The sequence below is a fragment of the Eupeodes corollae genome, chromosome 2, assembly GCF_945859685.1.
Source record: "Eupeodes corollae chromosome 2, idEupCoro1.1, whole genome shotgun sequence".
NCBI lineage: Eukaryota > Metazoa > Arthropoda > Insecta > Diptera > Syrphidae > Eupeodes > Eupeodes corollae.
Window position 1 is genome coordinate 70,925,304 of NC_079148.1, and position 27,405 is coordinate 70,952,708.

General features: G+C 33.2%; 1 protein-coding gene across 1 annotated transcript in view; it reads right to left on the minus strand.

The window, feature by feature from the left end:
• Positions 1-10,422: 10,422 nt before the first annotated feature.
• LOC129945652 (acetylcholine receptor subunit alpha-like) overlaps positions 10,423-27,405 on the minus strand; it is a 170,175-nt gene continuing 153,192 nt past the window's right edge. The window contains exons 7-10 of the mRNA XM_056055495.1: positions 20,362-20,508; positions 20,171-20,263; positions 19,308-20,097; positions 10,423-10,906 (exon numbers count right to left, since the gene is read on the minus strand). Coding sequence (XP_055911470.1) covers positions 10,706-10,906; positions 19,308-20,097; positions 20,171-20,263; positions 20,362-20,508 — 1,231 coding nt within the window. The 3' untranslated portion in view covers positions 10,423-10,705. The remainder of the gene's footprint in view (positions 10,907-19,307; positions 20,098-20,170; positions 20,264-20,361; positions 20,509-27,405) is intronic.

Here is a 27,405-nt window from a genome sequence, read left to right on the forward strand (position 1 = left end):
ATCTGGATGCTCCTCCAAAAACCCAAAAATAAAACGAAATCATTTAGTTTATGTACAATAAAACATATACGAGTTCCAGATTATGTGTTTGTATCAATGTATGTATAGTTTTGCAGGGTTCTATTCTCTAATTGAAAATAAAAGCTATGCATGGATTAATTTGTATAACATTGCGGGACGGTTTGTTGGCAAACCGCAGGATATTAGAAAATCCGGGGGAAATCTGAATTTGCATTTGAATTTTGTTTGCTTAAGGGTTTGGTTATATAGTTGGGTTTGGGTTTAGGTTTGAGTTTGGGTTTTTGTGACGAGCAAGCGGCCTTAGGTTAAGAGGCAATTATAATTTAGATTTTATTGCTATAATACTGGATTTGCATTTAATTGAAAGCAACAACAACAACAAAAGAGAATCGAAATGAAATATGAACAACAAATCTTTGCAGCGAAATACTCAACGGAATTCGGTGAAATGTGAACAATTTAATGTTAAATGATGATGAAAATTTGTTAGATGATTTAGCAATCCATTTTGGTTAAGAGCTTTGTATGATTAATGTTATGTTATGCATTTGGTTTGGTCTTTAGATTCCAAGGATAGACTATAGTGACAAAGATTCTTTGAACAAAATACATTTTAATTAAAATTCAATGTGAAACATATTAATTTTGAAAAAGCCAAACAATTTCGACGCATATTTTTTTTTGCAAGTAACAATATTAAACTTAAATTCTTACTGCTTGGATTTGCTGGAATTTTCCAGTTGATCCGTTAATATGTACGGCTCAATGTGACACACGAAGGAAGAGTCCAATATGTTAAGATAATGACCCTAACTACCACTGTCAATTGTCTTGATAATAAACTATGGTCTTACTCAATTTTTTAGGACAGGAGTTAAAAAAAACTCCGTTTAAACAAATGGAAACTCTGAAACAAGGAGTAATGAAGCCGAGAACCATTTTGTATCAAGCTTTTTTAGGTTTTTTGTAGGTTTTCGTGTTTTCTAAAAAAAGTTATCAATTGAATTTTACTAAAAAAATACTTAAAAGTGAGCAACAATATTTTATATATGATAAAATAAGTTTGATTTCAATAACTGTTTTCGTTCCCAAGATTTGTAGTTGAAAATCTATTTTTACCAATCTTAGTAGCATCGTTTGAAAGTTTTTATTCCTTAAATTAAAAAATGAGGACTGGATTTTTCTAAGACCATTATTTTCAGTCAGTAACAAAGTCAATAGTTTAGTTTATTCACGAGATATCGAGAACCGAACGTAAATTTTTACCAAGTTTTAGTAATGTTTGTGTTTAGTTTTCTTAATTTTTTTGTAGAAAACTCGCTAATTCAATTGTTCTCAAAACTTTGCCAAATGTCTAAAACGTAGTTCTTCATTGTGAACAATTATTTTAAACGTAAAATTATTGTTTCTTAAGGTGACAAATATTTGTATTCAGTTTTTTTGATTTATATAAAAATGCAAAATGGTATCCCGAATGTACGGCAGTACATTTAGGATTTAGAAAAATCTTTGATTAATATTCTAGGGACCTTAAAACATCGATAAATGTCAAAACTTTCAATTCGACAAATTGCTCCGATTACAAATAACTTGCAAAAGATCTTCATCTTCATAGAACATCGCGTAAACTATTCTGAATTTGAGAATGAAACTTAAAAGACTTTTCACGAAGAAACAGTTGTTTGATTACATTTTTAATAAGGTTGGTAAAAAATATCGCCTACAAGCAACACTTATTGATAAATTATAAAACGAGGTTAGTATTTTTTAGAATTCAGTGCCGAAAATATTTAATAAAGAAAGTTAAAAATATTTCCAAAAGTAAATTTATCAAACCTGTTCAATCTAACCTAATCTTTTCTAATTTTACTAAATCAGAAATCTAATTTATGTAAATAGAATTCGTCCATCCACTTAATTTGCTCTGAACTTGATCGAAAAAGAAAGATGAGGTGATGTTGAAAGTCATTTTTAAATTGTACCTATTTAGGAAATCTCATATATTTACTTTACCTTTGCATATAGTTTATGCTTCATTTGAATATCATTTGATTTTATTGTTGTTCTTAATTTTCCAGGAAAATAAATGACTTCTCTCTTTCGTCACTCAAGATTGTTTCTCATTTAAAATGTTCCCTCAATTTAAAATACAAAAAGAAAAACGAAAAGGAGGTTCTGTATCTCGCTTCGCTTCGCGAAAAGCAATAGACAGGACATTATAATGTCCGGATCTATTAAGTCTCTTAACGATAAATATATAGAGACAAGATGACAGTCATTATCATCACCTCTCGAGTCTCATCGCATTAGCATTTCCTTCTGTCTTCACCTTTCTCACCGAAAATAAGGAACCATCATAAAGCAAAGTGCTATGAATAACGACTATAAGACATCCTCTTGCCTCCAGATACAGACACGATTTCTGTATATTGTCTGTGTTTATATATATTGTATATCCTTCCATAAAGTCATTGTCATCCAAATCGATATATCTACCCCATCTCTCTCCTGTCTACCATCATCCCCATTATAATATCCTTTGCATTTTGAAAATTGACCTAAATGCTTATGCCATCATGTTTTCGCAGACCCAACTCCAATTTTTTGGGGGTAAATTTTCGATGACACAAAAAGAAAAAGGAAATATATATAAAAAAAATTAAAAAGGATCAAAAACTAACAATGGATCTGACGCAATTTTTGAAGACTGTTCTTGTCACATCAGCTTCCCTTCGCTTCAATTATGAGTTATACCACAAGCCACAAGAAAGTATAATAAGGAAACAGATGAATAATAACAATTTAGAAAACCATTATTTGGGCATTTGCTGCGTATAGTGTTGGGAAGCTTTTCAAAAATCAATTTGAGATGATTTCGTAATAGGTTATGGATCGTTTAGTTCCGAACGTTGAAAATCGACACAGATGACGATAGAATTATGTTTTAAATTTAATTTAAATAATGCTAGGAGGATACATTTTGAGAGGTTTTTGACTTGTTAGGTGAATGAACCACTTTGATGTTAATGTGTCCCGTTTGGAAACATTTTGAACTATTAAAAATGTTCTGTATAGAAAAATGAGAGCAATAAGTTTTAAGATAATTCAGAATCAATTTCTGGTAGAATTATTATCATATCAGTATATCAAAAACGTCTTAATTTTTCAGGCTCTGGCATTTCCAGTAAATTAGAAAAATCAAAACGTTAGGAATAAGGGACATCTTTACAGGACCAATAGAAATAACATACAGAGCACCTTATGTTTTCCGATATAAGGTAATATTCTTGATTTAAGAGCCACTTTATTTCAGTGTCTCTGTGCAGTGCTTTCACATTATTTATTTTTGTTGAAATTTCACTTTACAGAAAAAGGATACCCATAAAACTTTGAAAGTTTTACAATAAAATAATTTAAATTGATTCAAAAAAAATAATCTTTTGGGACTCGTTAGACAAAAGGAATCTATCCATAGTAGCAAGGAAAATAAAGAAAATAATGTCACTTCATTGTCAGTAATGGACTGTCATGTCGAAAGCTTACAAATGAGCCAAACGGGGATATACTCTTATATCTTAATACACACATTCATATCTAGTGAACAGCTGAGCTGTATCCATATATATGTATGTGTGAAGTCCATTTTGAAAAGATATTGTTGTCTTTTATATTTAAGTAAGCCATTAAGAACGATTCATTTTTTACCATCAGATATAAACACAAAGAGGAAATGAACAGAACGAAATTTTGTACACTCTGTGTTACTTGATAGAGTTCTTACGACTTATGCCCAATTTCATAAACAACTTTTATTCATTTAACAGGATTTTAAACTATAAAATGGGATATTTTGGTTTTCAAAGTAAACAAGCTTTTAAACACCTTCAAAACTAAATGCCCATTTTTGGCTCATTAAATTTTATTAATGTCATTAAAAAATGAATATGAAATATTGACAGCTGATGTTTTGGTTTGTAAAACGTTTATTCTTAAAATTTATAGATACAGAATGAATGTTAAACAAATTCAAAGTTGCATTACCATTTAAAATATAATTTTTATGATTATAATTTTTAATTAGAATATTAGATTGGTCATCTTTATCTGTCGAAGAAAAACAACATATAGCTATTCAAGAATATTCTGCGTTCACAAGAAACAAGAGGTTTCGACTGCCTTAAGCATCTGTGGATAAGTTGTTGAGTTTGTTTAGTCATCATTTGGAGCATAAAACTAACCAAAATAAACCCGTCTGTGCATTAAATCAAGTGCTTACGGATATTTAAAAATCTGCGTCGGTGATATGTTTAAAAAATCAACTTTTTGCCGCATCGTACTAAAAGTAACCCACCATAGGTAGGTAGGGAGAAATGGCCATCTCAAGGAAACCTAGCCTGAGATCCAATTAGCGCTGTAGTGCGCCGTTTTGATACCAAAAACTCGTTTGACCTTTGATTGGAAGTTATAGATTTATAGAGAAGCTTCATAGCGATTATGTTAGAGCCATTTTGTCGCATTGAGAAAAAAGATTAGGTCTCTAATCTTTGTCTCAGATAGCTCATCAAGTTTGTGAAAGAAGGCTTTTCCAAAGTATTTCATTCTAGTGTTTGCCAAAGTAGGACATTTGCGGAGGAAATGGATTATGGTTTCACTTTCTCTTTGGTCAGTACAACTACGGTAAAAGGTGTTGTAAGAAATACCCAATTTCTCTGCATGAACTCCTATAGGCCAATGTCCGGTACAAACCGCAACAATCCTGGCTTTGTCTTGCCTTGGCCTGCATAGAAGATCGTTTGTACGGGTTTTATTATAGGTGGGCCATATCATCCTAGATATAATGCAGTTGGGTAAGTTGCTCCACCTTCGGTTTGATTCAGTTTATTAGATAGAAAAGATTTTACCCTTCATAGCACCAAGAGGAATGTTACCCATTTCCGCAAGTGAGCTATGAATGGCCGATCTTTGCCTGGCTAGCTCGTCAGACCGTTCATTTCCCACGATACCACTATGATACCACCCAGATCAGGGTGACACCGAGGTTAATATTCAGGCTTGCAAGCTCATCGCGACATTGCTGGACCAATTAAGATGAGGATATGGCCGAGTTAATGGCTTTGACAGCTGCCTGACTGTCTGTAAAGATAACCGCATTTCGGTTTTGGTTTTGTTTAAGTATCTTACATGCCCCCCTTATTGCCAGCAGTTCAGCCTGAAAAACGCTAGCAAAGTCAGGAAGCCTAAAGGATTTGGCTACATTTAGGGAATCAGAAAAGATCCCAGACCCAACTCCGTACTCCATCTTTGAGCCGTCAGTAAAGATGGCTGTGTCGAAACCTATCGACACCATGTCATCCTCCCAATCTTCTCTGGGTGGCAAAATAACCTTAAAACCTTTACTTAGGCTCAAAGTAGGAGTGCAGTAGTCAGTGTCTACCGAGATAATATTTGAGGGAATCAATTTCGTTGTGTACCTGTGACCATAAGATTTTAACAACCAGGTGTTTGATTCCTTCAGCCTAATAGTGCTGCAGGAAACTATTTAATAAAAAGGTCGATTGGTAGAATATCCAAAATAACGTTTAAGGCGTCCGTTGAGCAAGTACGCATGGCCCCTGTTGTGCCCACGCAAGCTGTTCTCTGAACCTTCTTTAGCTTATCAATATTATAGGCTTTGCTAAGACCAGGCCACCACACAATCGAACCATATGTTAAGATACTACGGCTGTGTACGTCCATAAAATCATCTTCGACTGAAGTCCGTACTTTTTGCCGAAATTTTTGCTGCAGGCGTAGAACACAGGCCTTCTTAACCCGTACTTCAATATTTAGTTTCCAGTTTAGTTTAGGGTCGAGTATAACTCCCAAATATTTTGCACTGGAAGACAATGATATGATTTGACCGTTGAGTCGGGGTAGCGTGAAGGGCGGTACTTTAGTTTTGGTGGTAAAGAGCAACAGTTCAGTTTTTTTTTTACTCCTAGTCCACAAATCGTGGCCCAGTTGCTAACTTTCTTCAAAGCTGACTCCGTGATTTCACTAACCACTTAACACTTTCCTGACACCAATAGCACAAAATCATTCGCATAGGCTACCGCCTTCACTCCACATCTCTCTAATTCAACGAGAATTGAATAAATGACCAGAAGCAATAGAAGAGGCGAAAGGACACCACCCTGGGGTGTTCCCCTACTCAGGTGTTTTGTTGCGATTGTATTGCCTAGAGTGGCTCGAATCTTCCTACCACTGAGCATGGTAAAAATCAATTCTCGAATGAAGTCTTCCATCACCATATAGCAATTAATTACACTTCATACTGATTGTTATGACATAATGAACGTTCAAAACAAATTCTACGGCTTGGCTAGATTTCTAGATTGTTGTATTTTGTGATTCTTGGCATTTACTTCTCATTTTTTCTCACACGATTCGCTTAAAAGAAAGAAAAAAATGGGTTTTATTTTTACAGGGATGTGAAGAGAACTCTTTTTTAACAAAAATATCCCTGTAATTTCCCATTTATGATAAAATTTAAAAAGCTTTTAGATAAAAGTGCTTTTAATGCTTATTTATGAAATCGAACATGATGATGAACATAAGCTTATATACACATATTTTATAAAAACATAAAAGATAGAAACAATTATGATTTATGTTACATTTTGTCTAAATTGTTAGTTCGGTCCACCCTCACTCTAAGCTTTAAAAGATGAACATACGCAGATTGATTATTTCAATTAATTCGCAAAAAAAGACCCTAATCGTTCGACTTTAAGTGTTTCTTTATTTAAAATAACTCTTTTGTGGAAGAGTCAAAAACACTCTTACAGTCCTTAAAAAGACAAGATTAATTTGTAGCCAAAAAGAGAAAAACGAAAATAGTAAAAAATGAATGGAGAAAGGGTGCGAGAAGTAAAGGTTTGAATAGGAAGCTTTTCATCCTTATGATTTAGTTAGTGTTCTTTTGTTTCATGTACAAATACTATAGAACGTCAAATTATGTGTTATAAAATGTATGAATATTGAGAGGTTTATGGTAACGTAATGTCAATTTTATTAACTCGACGAAGTTCTTTGTGTAATCAGCATTCTGGTTTTGAATCAGCAAAAGGAGAAGTTTTAAATCAATGAACAGTTCTTTGATTAAAAATTAGTTTAAAATGAAAAATCCCGTCAAAAAATTCTAGAAGCCGTTAAGCTTTCACAAATTGTCGGTGAATTGAAAGATCAGGAATGACAGCTACAGTATCAAAAATTGTCACTTTTGTGATAATTCTGCTAAAATGTTTAATCATTATTATGTCTTATCAAACAGTTGTATTTGATGAAATTCCTTTTTCTAAAATTTTAAGAAATTACATGGAATCATTAACTGTATTAAGAATGACCAGCTACTTAAATAGAATTAGCCTACATTTTCAAGTAAATTTAAAAATTCTCCTTTTGTTGAATGTAACACTTTTTAGTAATTCAACTTTCACATGGTTTAAATTTTATAACATATGAACGTGTAGTCCAAAAATATTATATTTTTATTATTGTGGAACCAAATGTAAAATGAAGAAAAGCCATGATTTTCGGACTTTTCTCGAAGAAATTTCTCACAAATTGCTTCGATATGCAATAGGTTAGTTTTATTGATCTTTTCAGGTCTTAAAATTTGTGATCTTCAGGCTTAGAATGGCATATTCAAGATATGCATGTATAGAAATAAAAATGCTGCGTCTTGTGTTGAGCCAATCAAGAATTTATGGTCCAAAAAGATGTTTCAAGATGTTCGCTCACTTACAGGATAAATGTAACTGAAACCGACAATTAACCTTAAAATTTGAACTCTTAAGCTAAATTGTTACCTATAAAGAAAATGTTAAAGATTTTAATTACACTAGAGATAGCTTACTAAGTAGTTTAAACTCCAGTTATCCTAAGAAAGTTATCTAAGACCAAAATTGTGCAAAGAACAATCTCGATAATGATCGATTTGGTTTAACATAATTTTAATAATATGCGAACTCTGCTTCAAAGTTAACTCAGGGGTGAAATCGGCTAAGGTGATTGTTGACTATAAATGTTTTGATAGTGAAATTGACTATCAATTTCATTCCGTCTGTGTAAGATGATTCAACTCAATTCAATTCGATTGAACAATTTCAGATTCAAATTGTTAAAATTCGTTGTTGCCTTGGTGAAATTTTAAATTGATTCTTATAAAATATCTAAACAAATAAAAGTTTCAAATTAGCTGGTTTTGAATAAAATTCTTACTTTTCTTGCTTTTTTCGAATGTCGTAAGCTTTGTCGGTCACAGGAATGTGTTTTTTAAAACAAACTAAGTGAACTAAGAAAATTTTCCAGTCGTTTGTGTAAGCGTCTGGTAGCTCTATTCGGAATAAAACAAATTTGTTTGAAAACGACTATCACATTTTTTTGTGATAGCTTTTTAGGTATCAATTTGACTATCACCTTATGTAGATCAAATTCGATCATTTTGATTGTCATTTATAAACAATCATCTTAGCCGATTCCAACCCAGTATTAAAATTGCCCTTTTAATTTTTTTAAATTGTAACCGCGTTTCAAAAATAAGTTTTTAGACAAATTTACATATTTCTGTTTCGTATGTGTTTAGTAAAAGCAGGGTCGTCTTTCGACTATTGGCGGACCTGGGCCAAATAGGATTTAGAGGGAAAAAAAAGGTATAATATATTTTTTTTATTCTCAAAAAAATCATTTTAAAATTAGTTTCTGTTTTTTTTTTTAATATTTTTACTTTTTAAAAAGAACTAAAAAAAACATAAAACAGATATTTTTGTATGCTTTTATTATTTTTTTTGAATTTACCTACAATAGTTGAACATTTTTCTTTATAGTTAATCTTTGATAATTTGTATTGTTTTTTGGTTGGTTTTTAATGTTTTTATATTTTTTTATTTTATGTAAGTTTACTTGTGTATATTTGTTTTGATTTTGTTTTTTTTTTTAGATATACGTATATGTAAGTTTAAGTACACAATAAAATATTATTAAAGGCATACTTTTCTGACTTGTCTTGCTTGCAAAGTCATGAGCTAAGTCATCATATTCAATTTCCTGCAGTAATTCATTTTCAATTGATAAAATTGACAAGCCGTTCAGTCTATCTTGTAGCATTTTGCTTCGAAGTTCATTATTTCATCAAAGAGTAAAAAAAAATTACAGGCAGTTTCTACAATTGGAAATGTCTTCCCAATTTAATCCACTGTTTTGACAACCAGCTGTTTGATTCTGTACAGTTTTGATATTGTAATAAGATCTTCATTTACATTTTTATTGAATTCTTTTAAATACTGTACGAGGTGCAAGTATTCTACATCAAGTTCTTCTGCATTAACATCTCTATGGTTTTTTAAAAAATTGATCGCAAGTATTTTGCAACTCCACTGAAGTCAAATATTGCAATCGACAAAAAAGGAAAACCATGCATTAATTTCTTGAAACAATTGGGTCGTATTTTTAATTGTAAAGTAATAGTGTCAATTATTGATATTTTAAACTTTTCTTTCCCAATTAGCAGGACGGATGGTGCAGGATCATTAAAATATGTGGGATGCGAACTTTTCGTTGCAATAAGTCTTTATAATTAGCATCCGGATATTGCTTCCCTGATGGGAAAAACCAGATTGAGGAAACAGAAGGTTCTGAATGGCAATTTTAGATCATAAGATCTATTTTCATGGTAAAATTTGATAAAAACTAAGTTAGGCAAAACCTTTAGAAAAGTCAGTATATACACCGTCAACTTCATAAACTTTTCAAACATAATGTTTTAAAATGTAAGAAGATTTCTAATGGTTGATCTTCTTTCATGAACCCGTGTTACGGTTAGCATATGAGATTTTTACTAAGAAACTCTAAACCCTTATAAAAAAACTTATTGAGGAATGGAAGAAAGTTTTGCAAATTTAGTGTAAAGAAAATAATCTTAGTCTGTACTTTTGATCTTTTTTATCACACCTGATCATTTCTGTAAGCTGCAAACTCCTGAATGAACTATCGGAAAAAATTTAATGAAGTCAAGTTTCCGTCAAAACAATATTAAATCAAGGTTAGAATGTTGAAATTAAGAAAACTTAAGCGACTGTCTTTTGCATAAAAAGTTCTTAAAATAAAAACTACATATATGTAAATAATCACAATCTTAAGGTCTTTTCATTGCTGTAAGAATTAACAAACTCAATATGGTAAGAAGTAAAATAGTACTTTTATCATCTTGTATTACAAATTTAATTCTAGTTTTTAGTTCCCATGTTTAATTTTTCTTACCTTGCCTTTTGCATATTAAATTGTTTTAAATATTTTGTTGTTCTTATATTAAATACCTATTAATGTTTGTTTGTTTTCGTTTTCGTTTTCGATTTTTGTTTTTCATTTGTTGTCAATTTCTCTGTTTTTTTTTAAGTATATAAATATAAATGTATAGTAAATGTTTTTCCCATGTTTTTGTTTTCTTTTAAATTTTCATACATAATACACTAGAAATTATAATATTATTCATACATATTTATAAATATCTATATATGTCTATATAATAATTCTTGTTTAAAACTATATGTTTACCTTTTTTTGTTGTTGTTTTTGTTTTTGCTTTTCTATTTTATTACAAGTAGTTTAAGTTTTTGTTTTTGTTTTGTTTATAACTTGAGTAAACTTATAACACAGGTCTGGCAATGTTTGGTTTAGCTGTTGTCGATGCAATTTCGGACAGTTTAATATCGATTGGTACACGGGTGTCGTACAAGGTTGGTGCTTGTAGGATGATTCCAGCTGTTCCAACAACAACAGCTATGGTAAATATCCATAAGAATAATCGATCCAAGACCATCGCAACATATTTCCAATCTTCTTTCACCTAAAAAGGACAATAAAATATATCGATACTATAGTTACAGTATAAAGGACTCGAAAAGACAATATAAATTTGGTCAAGAATAAAAATAAAATGGCCGAATAGATTTTAGTACACTACAAACAAAAAGACAGATTTTGTGTATTCTCAAGTGTTTTTATGACGAATTATTTAATTTTATCATCTGAGAAGTTGGTGTTTTTGTTGGGAAGAGAAGCAAGAATGATGTCACGTCATGTCGTGTGAACGTGTTTTTCTTATATTCAAAAGCTTTTTGTCATTTTGTTCTTACATCTAATTCTATGGTATTAAATGCGCGGAGCTAGGAGCAAGGCATATTGACAGAAGAGATATGGTTGTGCTGCAGATGTGACAGATCCATCATCCCACTCTGGAAGACTTGTCTGACAGACACATTCAAGCGCAGCTGCTAGGGAGTTTTGTTTAAAGGATATTTATGTTTCTTTTTACTCGTATTTTTGCACTTACATTTGAAGAAGATACAATTACATATTTTCTTAACGCGACACATTGGAAGAATATCATTTTGGGAATGTTATGGAATCGTTAGCGGTTTTTGGGGTTTATTTCCCGAAGAATTATGATTCACATATTTTATTCTGTATTTCAGTATTTAGATAAACAGAAAATGAAATGCTAACTTGATAAAGAGGACTTTTATTTGATGGAAATTGTGTACTCCAAGGAAATTGGAAAACACCTGGTGCAGGTTGTGAAGGGGATATGAATTGATGGATGCATACTGTGGCGTATAAGTACTTTTTTTAAATCAGAAGTCAATGTTTTTTATGTCATGTTTTAGTTCAGTCCGTGAGTGAAGTAGCGGCCTAGCTGTAATTTCATCAGTTTTTTTTCAAAAATTGAATTTTTATTTAGTTTCCAACATTTTGTGCATTAAAACTTTTAAAATGTTCAGCTTTAAGCTGGGATGCGACCCACACTGATAAGTTCCCGTCCCGTCTGTCGATTTTTCTTCCTTAAAAGTTTGTAGGTTTTCGGCTTTTGTTAAAAAAATGTCTTACAAATTTAAAAATTACCAACAATATTTTGCATATGATAAGAGAGTTTGATTTCAAAATCTATTTGGGTTAACGAGATTTTTATTCGAAAAACAATGTTAGTAGCATTTCATAAAAGTTTTTATTTCTAATATAAACAAATACAAATTGGAAGAATGAAATTAATTTGAAGCCAATGTTTTCTATTACTCACGAGATATCGAGAACCAAACATCAATTTTTACCAATATTGACTTACAACTCTCAACCATTCCTGTGTGCGAGTACTGTTGTCAGGAATGGAAGGGACCTACAATTTTAGGCCGAATCCGAACGGCAAGTTTGAGTAAGCACTTTTTCATGACAAGAATTACTCTTGAAGGATTTGTCAATTCCTCGCAAGAGGCAGTACCCGAGAAAATTATTTTTTTGCTGTGGATTAAGTCAATTAATGTTTGCACTACATGATCCAAAGATTTCCCTGGTGGTATTAAGGTTGGTGAAACATTAATAAACATGCTGCTATACGCGCATGACATTTTACTATTGGCTGATAATCACATAGCTTTGCAGTTACAAATAAACAAGCTCAAGCATTATTGTGATTTATGGGATTTAACTATACATGTTGCAAAATCAAAAATGATTGTTTTTGAAAATACTCATCAAAGAACAACTTCCCAAGAAAATGGTTTTTGGAACGTGAACCAATAGAAATAGTAAATCAGTTCAAATACTTAGGTTTCTTGATAACTCGTAACCTTGATTTTCGCACACATTTAAAAAAATGCACTGCAGCCAAACGGCAATAAATCTTATGTGGAGTAATTTCTTCTGCAACAAGTATGTGGATGCAACTGCTAAATTTAGAGTGTTTGAGGCAACCATTAAAACATGAATGTGCTATGCAAATCAAGTGTTTGGCTTTCAAAACTTTAAAGAGTAATGAAGTAGTGAAGTAATTCAACTGGATAACTCAACACCTACATACGCAATCCATACTGAATCCGGTTTGCCACAAGTATTATTAAAAAATCGAAAATCAAATACTGATTACATTATACAAGTTATGAAAAGGCCTGACTCAAATCTTCAAAAACAGATATTAAAATATGCACTTAGACGTCAAATATCGCCTTTCAAAGAATGAGATGATCTAGCTTTAAACACAGTGTAGACTTCAACCTCAATAATACAGATTATACCATTTGACAGGACTTATTCTACAGCTGTATAGCTAAAAAATAGATGATTCCCTGCGTTTGCAACATCTGAATAGAGTGCAAACATCAACAACTAGACTTATATATAAAGAATTAAACCACACACTTTTTATTCGAAATTAGTTTAACGAAAAACACTGTCTTAATCAAATGAGTGTTATCTTTAAAGCAAGGACTGAAACGCTTTTCTTAAATTATAGACTTAATAGAACTGACCTTCACCCCATATGTAGTTTTTGCAACCGCAATGAAACCGAATACGTGTATTATTTTCAAACACAATCTTTGTCTCTATGTTAATAGTTTCATCGATTGAATTCTAAACTAATTTAAATGATGATTAAATAAAATGTAAATCTCTTTTCTGTTGAAATATGTTCTTAATTTTTGTATTTATTTAAAATTATTAAATCTGATATAATAATCTAATACTTATATATTTTCGTGAATATTATATTATGTTTTTATATGTATTTTAACTTGACCCTTTTCTTTCTTTTTTGCTAAAAACTCGGCTAAATTTTTGTCAAGCTTTACAATATTCGTATATCAACAAAATGTAAACAATTAACGAGAAATAAAGAATATATTAATAATAATATAGAATCTTTTTTATTTGTATCTGTATAACTAAATTTATTTGAAGCAGATTCTTTACGGACGTACGTAAACACACAGACATCTTTCCAAAAATCTTTTATTTGGACTCTAGGGACCTTGAAACGACGAAAAATGTCAAAATTGTCAATTCGACAAATCGGACCCATTACAATAACTTCATCAATGCAATTGTTATGCCACTGTTGCACATTTAATTTTTTATTTTTTGGAACTTTAAATATTTAGTATTTTACTATTTGCTGTTAACATCATTACAATGATAAGCCAACAATTTTAAGAATTTTGTACTGTAGGTAAAGCTGTAAATATTACTGTCATTGAAAGAAGTGAGTAAGAGTGAGTTCACTATGTTTTAAATTTAATATTTATATTATATAATAAATTTTAAAAGAGCCTGGTATATGACCCACACTGATAACTTCCCATTGATACCCGTTAAACATTTTGAAATGGTATCTTTTGTAACAGTTCAATTGTATTATTTAGAGAAATTATTGAAAGATTAGATAGAAATGCATTCCAAAACTTAAGCTTAAGCTTAAAGCATGTAAAGATGTCTTGGGTATTTAAACCAATATTATTGTATAAAAAACGCTGTCATTAACAAAAATATTTCAATGGCATGAAACAACTTGGAAGTCAATATCTTCTCTTATTCAAAAGATGTTTAAATCTAAATTTTATTTTAAGTACTTTGTAGTGTTTTGTTTCAGTTTGCTTTTCTTTTGGTTGGTAATAAGTTTAACAAAAGTTTTAAGTCAATTGTCTTTTTCTGTTTACATGACTATAGAGCGAAAATAAATTTTACAGCTCTAAATTATTTTTTTAATTTTTTCGTTTGTTTGTAATATCGAAATATTCCCAAAAATTATTGTAATATCAACAACAATGTTTTGAGCAGAATCAAATAGCCTACAAAATTAATACTCTCATTCGTTTTTGAGATATTCGAGTCGAAAATCGTTTTTACCAAATTTTTTTGGTATTTTTGGAAGGTTTATATTTCTTTTCTTTATTAAAATTACTGTAAAATATTGTTTAATATGATTTCTATAAATTAATGTAATTTTTAAAACAACAAAATTATTTATTTTTGAGATATTTGAGTCAAAAATCTATTTTTAACAATTTTAAGCAGTAATTTTATAGGTTTTTATTTTATATAATTTTTCTAAAAAATTACCAAATGTTTAGAACGTTACTCTTCGTCATATAAATTAATTTGGAGTTAATATCTTTTCTTGTTGGAAACATATTTGAAATGACAAAATTATCGTTTTTTTATTTATAAGAAAACCTTTAGTCAATTTTTGTGTAATTATACGTTATTTACATTATATAAAATACAATTAAGTTCAAGTTGCTAGCGTTATAAGAACATGAGATATTTGCTCAACTACAATTTTTATTCAATTTGCTGGTAATAATCTGTATAACAAATTTTATTTTAAGTCGATAACTCTATTAGTTCTCGAGATATCGACTTCAAATAAATTTTGTTAGACTCCGTCTACAAGAATCAAATCAAGGCTATATTCTTGAAAGCTAAACGAGTTAGAAGTTGTAAAAAAAAGTATTGCAAGTATGTGATAGTGGAATCTCCCGCTTTGGAATAAGACATTTTCATAAAAACAAAACAAGGGAAGAAGCGTGACATAGTGTAAGACATTTTAAAAAGGAATTTCCAAAATACAACACACATTATACCCTAGACAAAGGTCCTAATAGGATGTTGTTAACCCTTAAGTGAAGCTTCACATTCACCCGTTTCACAGTTTATGTTTCAAAACATATTTAATATAGAATTGAATTTATCTTTCCATGCGTTGGACTGTCGTTTTTTTATGGGTACTGCCTCTTGAGAGGAATTGACAATTTCTTCAAGAGTATTTCGTGCTTTCTTAAATTAGCCATTCGGATTTGGTTTAAAACTGTAGATTAAATCCCCTCCATCCCTGACAACTGTTCTCGCACACAGGAATGGTTGAGAGTTATAAGTCACTAGACCCTTGTTCTCAATGGACTGTTGCACCACCTAATTTATTTTTTATTTAAAACATAAAAAAACATGCAAGCAATACTCAAAATTCAAACAAACCAAAAGAATTTGAATGAGATAAAAGGACCTCTGAATTAGAGCTAAAGTTTCAAGTTTCAAGAAAGATTGAAATAAGGTACAACTTTAGATAAAGATGAGAATACTGACATAACAGTAACAGTTTTAGACCTCATAAAAAAACCCTTTCATATCCTATTGTAAATAAACAGGTATTTGCTATTACGGGTCATGCACAATAACCTCCCGTATTTTTAGTCGTTTATATTTAAAGATATTTTTGGATAAAATAGCAGTTTTTAGTTATCATAATGGCGTGGCACGGTGAGCATCGAGCATTAGTCGTAGAGGAATATATCCGTAATGGTGGTTCTGCGATTAATACTCAGCGAGTACTTTGCATTCGATCTCAACTTGGACGACATGATCTTTTTCCGGATAGAAAAACAATTCAAGTTTGGTTTTTAAACTTTAGAGCAACGGGTTCTGCGCTAAAGAGAAAATCGTCTGGCTGACCTTTAACCGCAAGAAAGCCGGATAATGTGGCACGTGTAAATGCGTCTATCCAGCAATCTCCGAGGCGTTCAGCACTTAAACATGCATGCTGCTCTTGGATTGTCTGGAGAGTAAGACGAATTTTGCAAACACATCTTCATATGCATCACTACAAAATGATGATTAAGTGAGTGCAGTTTTGAAATTCGCAGAGCTGTTTCTGAAGACATTCATCAAAACATTCTCGTTGGATCTGTTTTAATTTCGTCTGACGAGGCTCATTTCCATTTATCAGGTACTGTAAATAAACAACATTTCCGATACTGGCAACAAAAAACATTCAAGAAATTCATCAACGACCAATTCACAGTTTGGTGTTCTGTTTGCTGAATTTGGTGTGTTAGGTCCGTATTTCTTCGATGAAAATAGGCAAAAAGTTACAGTTAATTCGGATCGCTACTGTCACATGACTGAGACCTCCTCCAACCAAACTTAAATCAGTTTATTAGGAACCACAAAGAAGTCTGGTTCCAAAAAATGGAACCACAGCACGGACTACACGGCGTTCACTAACCATTTTGAGAAAAATGTTTATAGGGCATCTTCTTTCTTAACGAGGAGACATTACCTGGCCACCAAGGTCCCCCAATTTATCACTTTGTGATTTTTTTCTTTGGGGACATTTAAAGGTCCAAGTTTACACTCATCGCTCAACATCTTTGGAAGCACTTAAGGACGCAATCACTCAGGAAGTGGCAGCCATTACACCACAAATGACTCGATGAGCAATATAAAACTTCCGGGAAGGCTTCGTAAATGTATTAATAATAGAGGACAATATTTAAGGGATATAATGTTTAAAACTAAGTAATAATTATTTTATTTATAGGAAATTTCCCAAAAACTACATCCCTAATAATTTGATGGAAGAAATTAAATCCCTAAGCAAAAGAAAAAAATAACCAAGGATAACTTTTTCTCCCCTTCAAAGCTAGATTTTTGATCTGCAGTATTTAAAAGCCAAACTCATCATAATACTTTTTAAATTATTCAATTGAAAAATTCTTTAGTTGTGTGTGTCTTATAGGCGGCGTAAACAAGTGACTTCACATATCAATAAATAAAACAGTAAACCAACGTTAAATCACATGATTTGGGGGTTAAGTCACGGGTCTATTACTTGATACTATGATCCGATAATCAAACGTTTTCTTCAAAAAGTACTTTATGTGACAGGAACGGACCTATTATTCTACCAATCTGTAAAGCTCACCAAATAGCCTGTTTTTGTCTTGGTTTCTTAATAACGCTTAAAGATAATGACTGTTCCAAATATAGAAGCTCTGCTTTTTTACGTATTCATTTAACCAAAAATGAGCTTCAACCAGTATATTGCAGCCTGTACAAACTCATCCCACGAAAAAATCTTTATTATAGGCTTGCTCACAAAAAGCTTTTTATTATGGTCATTAATCAAAGTTAATGTTTTAGGTCCGAAACAAGACTACAAATACCTTTCGGAAGGTGTTTTATTTACCTTTTTATATGAAACAAAAATCTGCTTATTTGTCTCTGCTGGCAAATAAAACATAAATCAACATTTTTCAACCGAAAAAGATTCAATTCCTTAGTGTGAAATAAGGCAAATGTTAGCTTCGATAATCTATAGGGCTAATTACACTATTTACAAGATTTGAAGTCATCATTGGAGCTAGGAATGAAGTAGAACTAAAATATGTTTTCTAATTAATTTATGTTACCTGAAAACTAGATATGTTGAAAATGCATAATTTTTCCAATGGATTAAGTAATATATAGGGTTTTTTAATAAGAACGGGTAGATGTTGTGTGTAGATGTGGCGTTTGCTCTGTGGCACGAAGCGCCGCGACCGTACTGTTGGAACCACATGTCGTCTAGATCCATATGGTTCAATTCGGGCCATTAGAAATTAGTAATCATCGGTATGTAGCGCTCGTTGGTGAAGGTGACACTAATGTGCCCCGCTTTTAAAAAAGTACGGACTAATTAAGGCCACCCCGGCCCAGAATCCACACCAAAACTTTATGAGGATATATTTTCACCTGGTGAATATAGATTGTTGCAATTTAGATTGTAAACACAGCTATTTATCCAAAAATGCGCCCGTTACCTCCTCTTAAAAACGATTCAAAGTCCCGTAAGCAAACAAATGGCGCTGTCTATGGTCATGAACTTTGAGCTCCTTGTACGGGTGTAGGCCCAATTCCCGAGACAAAATTGGCCAAGTTGAAGTCTGTGAAAGGCTTTGTCCTGGGACTATCTTGCGTTCTTTAAACTTATGTGCGTTGGTTGATTGTTTACTGAACCGGTCGTCTCAAACGTTGAAGAGTCCACTTTCAAGGACCACCACGTCTACCGTAAAATGGGCGCAATGCGCGCAACGTTTGCGTTAACGGACACTCATTTTGATAATAAAGTTTTATCATTTAATCGAGCCGATGAATCATATAATTTGCCCAGATGATTTTTCATAAACAACTAAATAATTAGCAAAAGATTTGACAGATGTCACCAAAACGAAATGGCCGCCACATGGCACTAAATTCTACGCGTGCCAATTTAAAAACGCTATATTTTAATAAAATAAGGTGATTTCACATTGACATTGAGCTTCTATGTGTCTTCTTACGAGAAAACAGAAATCATTGACAACAATTTTAAAACCAAAATTATAAATTTCAATTCAGTATATACAAATGGAACCTTAGTTTTAAAATTCTAAGTACTTTCCGAACCAAGTAAGATACCTATCTCAGGTATGAAAGCAAACAGGGAATCAAAGTTATATTTTCAGTTAAGGAAACTTAGAACATCCAAAACACTTAGAAGAATAAAGAGACAAAATATCTTTAGGCCAGAAATAATATAAAAAATAAATAGACTTTTCTTTGAATCACCCTGTGTTTTTCATACAGGGTGTATCAAAGTACAATAATAATTTTGAACTTACCCTAGTGCTCTCTTCTTCCTTCCGCGTTTGATCCGCAATGTACGTTACTCCGTCCATAGCTTTGTGTAATTCAGGACAAGTGTGCCATCGATGACGCACAGTGGTACAAGATCTCCCTGAGGAACAACAGGGTGCCTGTCTTTGTTGTTGCTGCTGTTGATGACAACTGCTACTGCTACTTGCACCCGCTGTCCCCGCTAGTGACGCATTCTGTTGCTGTTGCTGTTGATGATGTGGTGTGGGTTGATATTGAGCCTGTATGCTGCAACAGGACTCGGCTAGTGTCGATGCTGTCGCCACGGAATTAACCGTCGTTGTAGACTTTATCACATTTGAATTGCCCAGCAGGTCGCACGTTGTCGTTGACTGATGCTGCTGGTGGGAATGCAACGGTGCTGGCGAGAAAGTCGCCGATGACGTAGATTGTTGGCGATACAAGTTATGGTGTTGCTGCTGCTGCTGTTGCTGATGATGGTGCAGCGTCGATGTGGATGCTGATTGATGTGGATTGTAACTGCCCATGCCGTTTGTTTGACAGGAGGTCGATGTCATCTGACGAAATCTTGAGGGAGTCAATGGATGGTCAAGCAAACTGCCGCCCGTCTGCTGATATTGGCTGTGGTGGTGGCCGTCAATTAGAGACGAAGTTGTCGAAGTTTGCTGGTTGACAGTGGATATTGTCGATGGATATGGCAGCGATGTCATTTCGTCCATCAGATTGAAACTTTGTACTCTGTGCTGAAGATGGGGCGATGTACTCCTCGACGTTGTCTTTGGACTATGGTGGAGTCTGGAAAAAGGACTATGGCTCATTAAACCTCCGTAAGAATTGGCAAAGAAATCATCCAATCGATATGACTTACTTTGACAAGGCAACTGGTGGCGGCAGCGGTGGTATTTGATCCCTCAATTCCAGTCCATTGCATGTCCGGACCATTAGACGTCTAGATGTTTGTCTATATAGAGTTTAAGGTTAGTTGGTACAAAATTGAAAACAAAATTAATTGAATTATAACCAATTTAGAGATGATAAAGCTAATCAAGTGAGACTTACATCAGATCATTGATTGGATAGAGTGGTCGCCGCATCACCAATATTCGTGGCAACTGATTAATGAACACAGTCCGTACCCATGGGGCCATTGTATGAGTTTGAGGCGAGCGAAAATGCACATTCAATACGACTACTGTAACGCATATACTGTTATAGTGGGTTTCCGCAAGTCCAAAGGTTCAAGCCGCATGTATAATGAGAGAAAGATGGCAGACAAAAAATTATAAAAAATGTGTGTATCCGTATAATAGGTACATGTATTTATATTTTGTTGAGTACTTAATGGGTTTTGGGTGAGAAGAACGGTTAAGTTCATTTATTGGCAATTTCACTTATTTACTGCTTGGGAGCGGGAGGCCCGCCATTCGGGTTTCTATAGCCAAACCGGCACCGCACACAGTATGGCAATAAAGCGATTACTGGCCGGAAACAAATTATTTTACAGTAAAGGCCAAAAGGGTTAAATCGAATTACTGTTGTTGTTGTTGATGGTTGGAGTAGAAGGAGGAGGGTACGCTTTCGCACAAAGTTGATTGGACGGTTGGTATTGGTTTGGGTTGGGTTGGTTCGGTTTGGATTCGTGTAATTGAGTTATTCTTCTTTATACCAGAACTGGGACATCATCCAATAATGGTGGGCATATACAATTTGCGTTCGGGTTTTCGCAATTTATTTTAAAGACCAAATCAGGGAAAATCTTACAAGAGTTTACGGTCTTGTTTTATGTTTCGAAGTTTTTGTTTTATTGAAGGTGAAAGTACGAGGCGAGAAACATACTTACATCCATGTAGTATTTAATGACGGTACGGAGATTAAGGTTTTTTAAGTTAAATTAAAAGTTGAAAAGTAATTTAGTTGCACTTAAAAAGTCTTGTTAAGGAATAAAATAAAATGATGAAGTTTACCAAAGTATCTGTGAAAAGTTGATGTTTCTGTGAGGGTTTTTGGTAAGAAAAGTCAATGAAAAACAATCTGTTGTCTTGAAATTGTAATGTTTTTTTTTTTTTGTTTAGTCTTGTTAAAGTTTATTGGTTTCGCGTAGAAAAGAACGTAAAATTAATGAAAGTGACATTGATTCTTATTTGAAAACAAAGAAAATAATTTTAAATCCAAACCCAATCCTATGAGATTTTTAATCAGTTGTATGACGAAACTCAAGGGAAAATTAACTTAAAATGCGGTGCGTATGTATGTTTGGCAATTTCAGAATTTTCTTTGAATAAGGAAGAGAGAAATATCGAAATCACATTAAACAAACAAGAACACAAGAAGTGTTCTTAATAAAACAAATTTCGGAAACGTTTGTAATATAAATGAGGCGATTTAAAGCAATTCTGTAATGAAAATATACAAGATTCCTATACCTACCATTTAAATTTTCGATTGTGGATTGTATTGAGTCATATTTTCTAGCGGTTTTCGAATGTTTTGGTTAGACAGTTACGAAGGGAGGAAAGGATTAGAAATGAGATGCCGTTGCACATTAGTTTTGATTGTCTGCTTATTGTAATGAGTGGGAAATATTGAATCTGGTAAAGAATTAAAATTCCGTTAGCGGCTGAAAAAACAATCTCTGTACTTAACAGTACGTTAGAAATTGAGGTCAAGGGTAAACTGATGAGCATTCTTAGAAGCAAAGGTATTCGGTTGAATTGTTTGAAAGGAGGAATGCAACTGGCTGTTTCGTTAGAGAACTTTTTATGAATGTTATAGTGGCTGTCCAAGATGGAAACGGACACACTTAGGCCAGTTTAATGGCCCATTGTGATACTTTTTATGAAAATATCGATCAAACAATGATAGTCATGAGACTTGGGACGGACTTGAAAAACAATACATAGCGGTAAGAGGACGATCGCCTTTCATTTTTAAAGGTCTGTTTTAAATTCTATCCAAAAGATTCAAGAATTTTACCAAGATCAGAAATTAATGATCTTATTACATGCTACCTTTGGTAGTACTCAATCAAGGAACAAGGATAAAAAGTAAAAATAATAAAGTAAGAAGTTTCAGACAAAAGCTTATTTATAAAAATGGGGAAAATTATCGGAGACAAAGCTAAATCCCTTGGTACACCAGCGTTTAATTTTTTCATATCAGATTTAAACCCATCCAATACGACTTGAATTTAAAAGTCCATAAGGTAATTTCAAACCTTCTAGTTTCTTAGAACAAAGAAGAGATTCGTCAATACCAAATGCCCACTGTTTCGAAAAGAGAGCTTTGTGCGAAACTCTATCAAATGCCTTTGAAATATCGACTGCAATAATCTTATTTTCTCCAAAATGATGTAAGGATTTGTTGCACTACTGCTACTAAAGGCATACTGTCGGTCATTAAGAATCCTTCGTTCTCAAGATATTTCTTAAGCTGAAAATTGGTTAGCATTAACCAAATTAGAAGGTGAGGAGGATTTGCTGTTTTTAGGGACAGGTTGTGTTTTCCATATTCTGTCGGAAAAATACCTGTAGAATGGAAAAGGTAGAACGGCATACGCAGTGGTTTTGCCAGCGTTTAAGAACACCTCTTAAGAACAATAAAGGATAACTATCCGGGCCAGCAGATTTGTTAATGTCGAGACTTTGACGTACTCTAGCAACTGTACGAGTGCGAAAGATTTAAGCTTACAAGTATACAGTAGGAGACATTTGAGTCATATGGCAGCATCGAACTATTAATTGTTTGACTTTAATTAATTGGCTTTTTGTAACGTACATTTTTTATAAATGATCAGCAATTTTGACTGCCTTTTCGATATGGTATTATTTTTTTTCGTAATTTCTGGTCATGTTAATATTTGATGCGTCGTATATATGTATTTCTAGCTTGTTTAAATTTATTCTGGTTTTTTCTCAGTGGGGTTCTCTTTAAAAAACCGAAAACTTACATCTTGGAACTTAAAACCTCCTTACAACTCCAATCAAACCATGATTTTTCTTTGAGTTTGATAGATTGTAGCCTATTTAGAATAACATTTTTCATAGTATAAAGAATTAAGTTTGTAACCATCTCTTCGCTTAAATCCACGTCACTATCGAGGAAGCATAGTGAAGAGTTAAAGTTCCTGAATAATTCGTCGATTTAATTGAATAGAAATCCATATAACGATTTCAAGATTTTCTTCCTCACAATGTACATAGATGTGGAAGCCATAAATATTTTACACCGCATAGCTTGAAATTTGAAGTTAGCTTCAGTAATAAATCGAACATTTGCCCATTTCATATGTACGTTCAATACAGAAAATAGCATTTAACATGAAATTCCATTGGAATTACTGACCGTATTATATGATGGTGTGTATGTACCTTTGCATTACAGAATCCAAGACAGAAAAACATTTGGGAATGTCTTATAACTTTACAAAACACGATGATATTAAAATCCAAACGACTTATAACATGCGATACGAGTAATAATTTCTTATCTAAAGGAAATGCCATAAAAATTCCTTAATTACATAATTTCACTTGGGAGTTAGAAGTACTGGAGCACAGTCATCATCACAATCATCATCATCATCATCATCATCATCATAAGACCACGCACGGCAAATAGAACGCAGAAGTTCTGTTTACTTTTTCTATTTGGGTAAAATTCCATATTCCTTACGTCAAACAAATTGAACTCACCACAGGAACTCATCATTGACATGGTTAAGGTTTCAAGTTACCCTCATGCGGCTCTGGTAATGATCTCAGCCGCAAAATACCATTTCTATCCTATATATGTATGTAATAATACACATCTTTTATACATGCATACGTACGATATGATGAGATAACTTCCGTCTCAGAAATGATGGCAGGATGAAGGAAGACTATCAGGGTAAGAAGGATATTTATATATATGAACACACACCAACCATATTCCAGACAACACACAGTTATGACACGTAAGAAAATTTAATGACAAAATTTGAAGGCGTTTGCGAAGTTTTTCACACTTTCAGCTTGTTGTAGGAACAAGTGGAATTATGGTGGTGTAAGAGTTTTTTGAAAATTTTATTAAGGAGGGTGAATTTGAAAAATGATTTCCCTTGTTTCGGAAAACAACTATGTTTTATGAAAACGAGATGAGTCTTGTATTTCGTGTGAGAACTGAGGGATTATTTTAGTCTATAAATTTGTATTTCAATTATCAAATCATCAAATAATATTTTAATCAATCACCAACAGTTTCCGCCCAGTAAAAATGTAGAAGTATTTGTATTTCGATAGTGATTTTCTTTTAGGTTGAGAAATATTTGAGATTTTTTTGTTAAAAAAAAATTCCACTAATTGAAATAAGTTCGACATTCAAATTCTTAAAATTTTCCGAAAAATAATGAATTTTGGTCAAGGTTTACTTAATATCTAACAAAAAAAACTTGTGATTTTAAAACGAATTAAAACAAGATAATAAAGAAAGACAATTTTAATAATAAACAAATTAAAACCATAAGTTTGGTGGAAAAAAGCTCGCTCAGTGACTTGATAGTATCGGTAAACTTGAATTTTAATCTACACCTGGGAGAAAAACTAGCAGATGCTAAACGAGTTATTTCTTTGATATGAAAGCGTTGCACTCAAATTACATACCACAAAATGCGAAACAAACATTATTTCGTTCAACTGGCACATCAATCTTACTTTATAAAGCTCAAGTATCGGGTTTTAGATCTTATAAATCTGTTGAACAATTTTTTCGATACTTCTTAAAGAGGTTTCGTTTACCAAAAAATACTCCAAATTAAAAGTTACATATTTAAACTGGTGTAGTACCCATGGCATGATGGTTAGTGCGATGGAATGTTAGCATTCGCCCCAACCACGACCTGGAAAACAGAGCCCTACTTAATCACTTTTACCTTCGAAATGATATGACACAATGGCGATCTGAGAACGGCGGTTTCATGCGGTTCAATGACGATTCCTTGGCAAATGCCATAATCGCCGAGCAAACGGGACCAAGTCCCTTGTTAGTGACGAAGGTTGAGCTTCAGCTCATCTTCAATTCAATAAAAAACAAAAAGTCAGCAGGCGTCGATGGTATATCCAACGTTGTACTAAGAAATTTACCGATGGAAGCAATTTACATTTACACCACGCTCTTCAATAATGCACTGAATAATGCATATTATCGAGTGCATTGGAAGACCGCTGTGGTTCATCCTCTCCCAAAAAAAGGGAAAGGACAACTCCAACCCGTCAAATCTTCGGTCGATAAGTCTTCTTCCGAGCATCAGCAAAGTCTTCGAAAAGATCATTAATAGGGCTCTGAATAAGTGGGCTGCGGACAACAAAATTATTCCGGATAAACAGTTCGGGTTCAAGGCGGGTCATGACACAATTAATGCTGCGTCTAAACTCGTTTCTGATATCCAATGGAATAAATCAAAACAACAATGCACATGTGCTGTTCTGGTTGATTTGGAAAAGGCCTTTGACACCGTATGGTTAGAGGGTCTTTACCAAAAACTGAGAAGGCTTGGCATAAGCAAGCCATTGTTGTATATACTTTATGATATGCTTAACGGTAGAAAGTTTGTTGTCAAAAGTGGCAATGTAACTTCTACCACAACATTCTCAATTAAAAATGGTCTATTAGAATTATCTTGCAGCGTGATTTCGGACTCCGTTGGCTAGGGCCACGAGGGATACGTGCAAGAATTGGCGCAAGATGGTTATAATTGATCTTCACGGGCAGCCGTTAGCGAGCAAAAGTGTAGTGAAGTACCTCAGTATCTGGTTAGATCAGTATTTATATTTCGACAGACATATAAATGCTGCTCTGACCAGGGCTAGAGGAGCCTTTGCTCTGACGAAACGGCTGTTTTTTAGCAGTCGGCTTGACCCTAGAGTGAAGGTAATTTGCTACATGGCCCTCATACGGCCAATGATCGTTTATGGTTGCCCTGTGTGGTTCAACGTTGCCCCTTCCCAGATGGAGAAGTTTCGGGTGTTCGAGTGGCAGTGTTTACGTCGCTGGCTTATATCGAACAGCCGAATCTTCTTATGTGCATTACTTTTCCAACGAGATCCTATACAACGGGGCTCGAATCAAAAGAATTGACAATTTCGTGATAAAACTTGTTCGAGGTCATATTGCAAGAGCTATGTCTTCGACCAACAATTTAATTTTCGGGGCGTTCTATCCGAACGACGAGTATTTTGAAAGTGCACGCTTGAGCGGCTTCATTCCACCAGAGGCATTCCTCTTTTTAGACAAATGCGGTCTGATACAGGATAGATTGGCAGTTCCGTTAATCTACCACGTCAGACGAAGAACCGTGGATAGGCGACTCCTGTACAATCGGGATGTCATGGCACAAGGCGGAGCAGAGCTCCTTCGGTTCAGTAGGGCTGTGTCCGAACGGGACCGAATTGATAGGGTGAAGCAGGAGAACCAGTTTTGGTGGCTTCAATCGGCACTTAATAGTGGGTAATCGGGATGGGGTTTCAAGCCTTAACTGGCATGTAGCTTGTTTTATAGTTTTAGGGTTTAGTTTTAAGTAGAAAAGGCATGGTGGCACAAAAAAAAAATAAAAAAAAAAAAATAAAAAAAAAGAAAAAAAAACATGGAATGTAAAAAAGAAAAAAAATTAAAAAAAAACATACAAAAAAAGACAATTAAATATATAAATAAAAAACGTTAGATTCGCTGCTGTGGTTGTTCTAGTTTCAAGTAGTTTATAGGTAGGATAGGTAGTTAGTTTTACGTTTTTTATTAGGGACCTTATTTTAAGTAGCAGTAGTAGTAGTAGTAGTAGCAAAAATAAAAAGTATATTGATATTAGTTTTTTAAATTTTCTAAATTGAATTGAAGTAAAATAGATCTTAGGGCCGAAAGGCATTAGTAGTTAGTGTTATAGTTTAACTTAGAGTGTCCGTATGGGACCATTAAGTTAGTTGTAAGTTATGGATAATTAGGCTAGTTTTATGAATTTTTGTCTAGCTTTAAGATAGGTTTAAGAATGAATTAATAAAAATGAATTAAAAAAAAAAGTGTGATGGACTGTCATGCAAGAGGTCTTGGGTTCGCTTCCTGCCTATGCCATCTAAA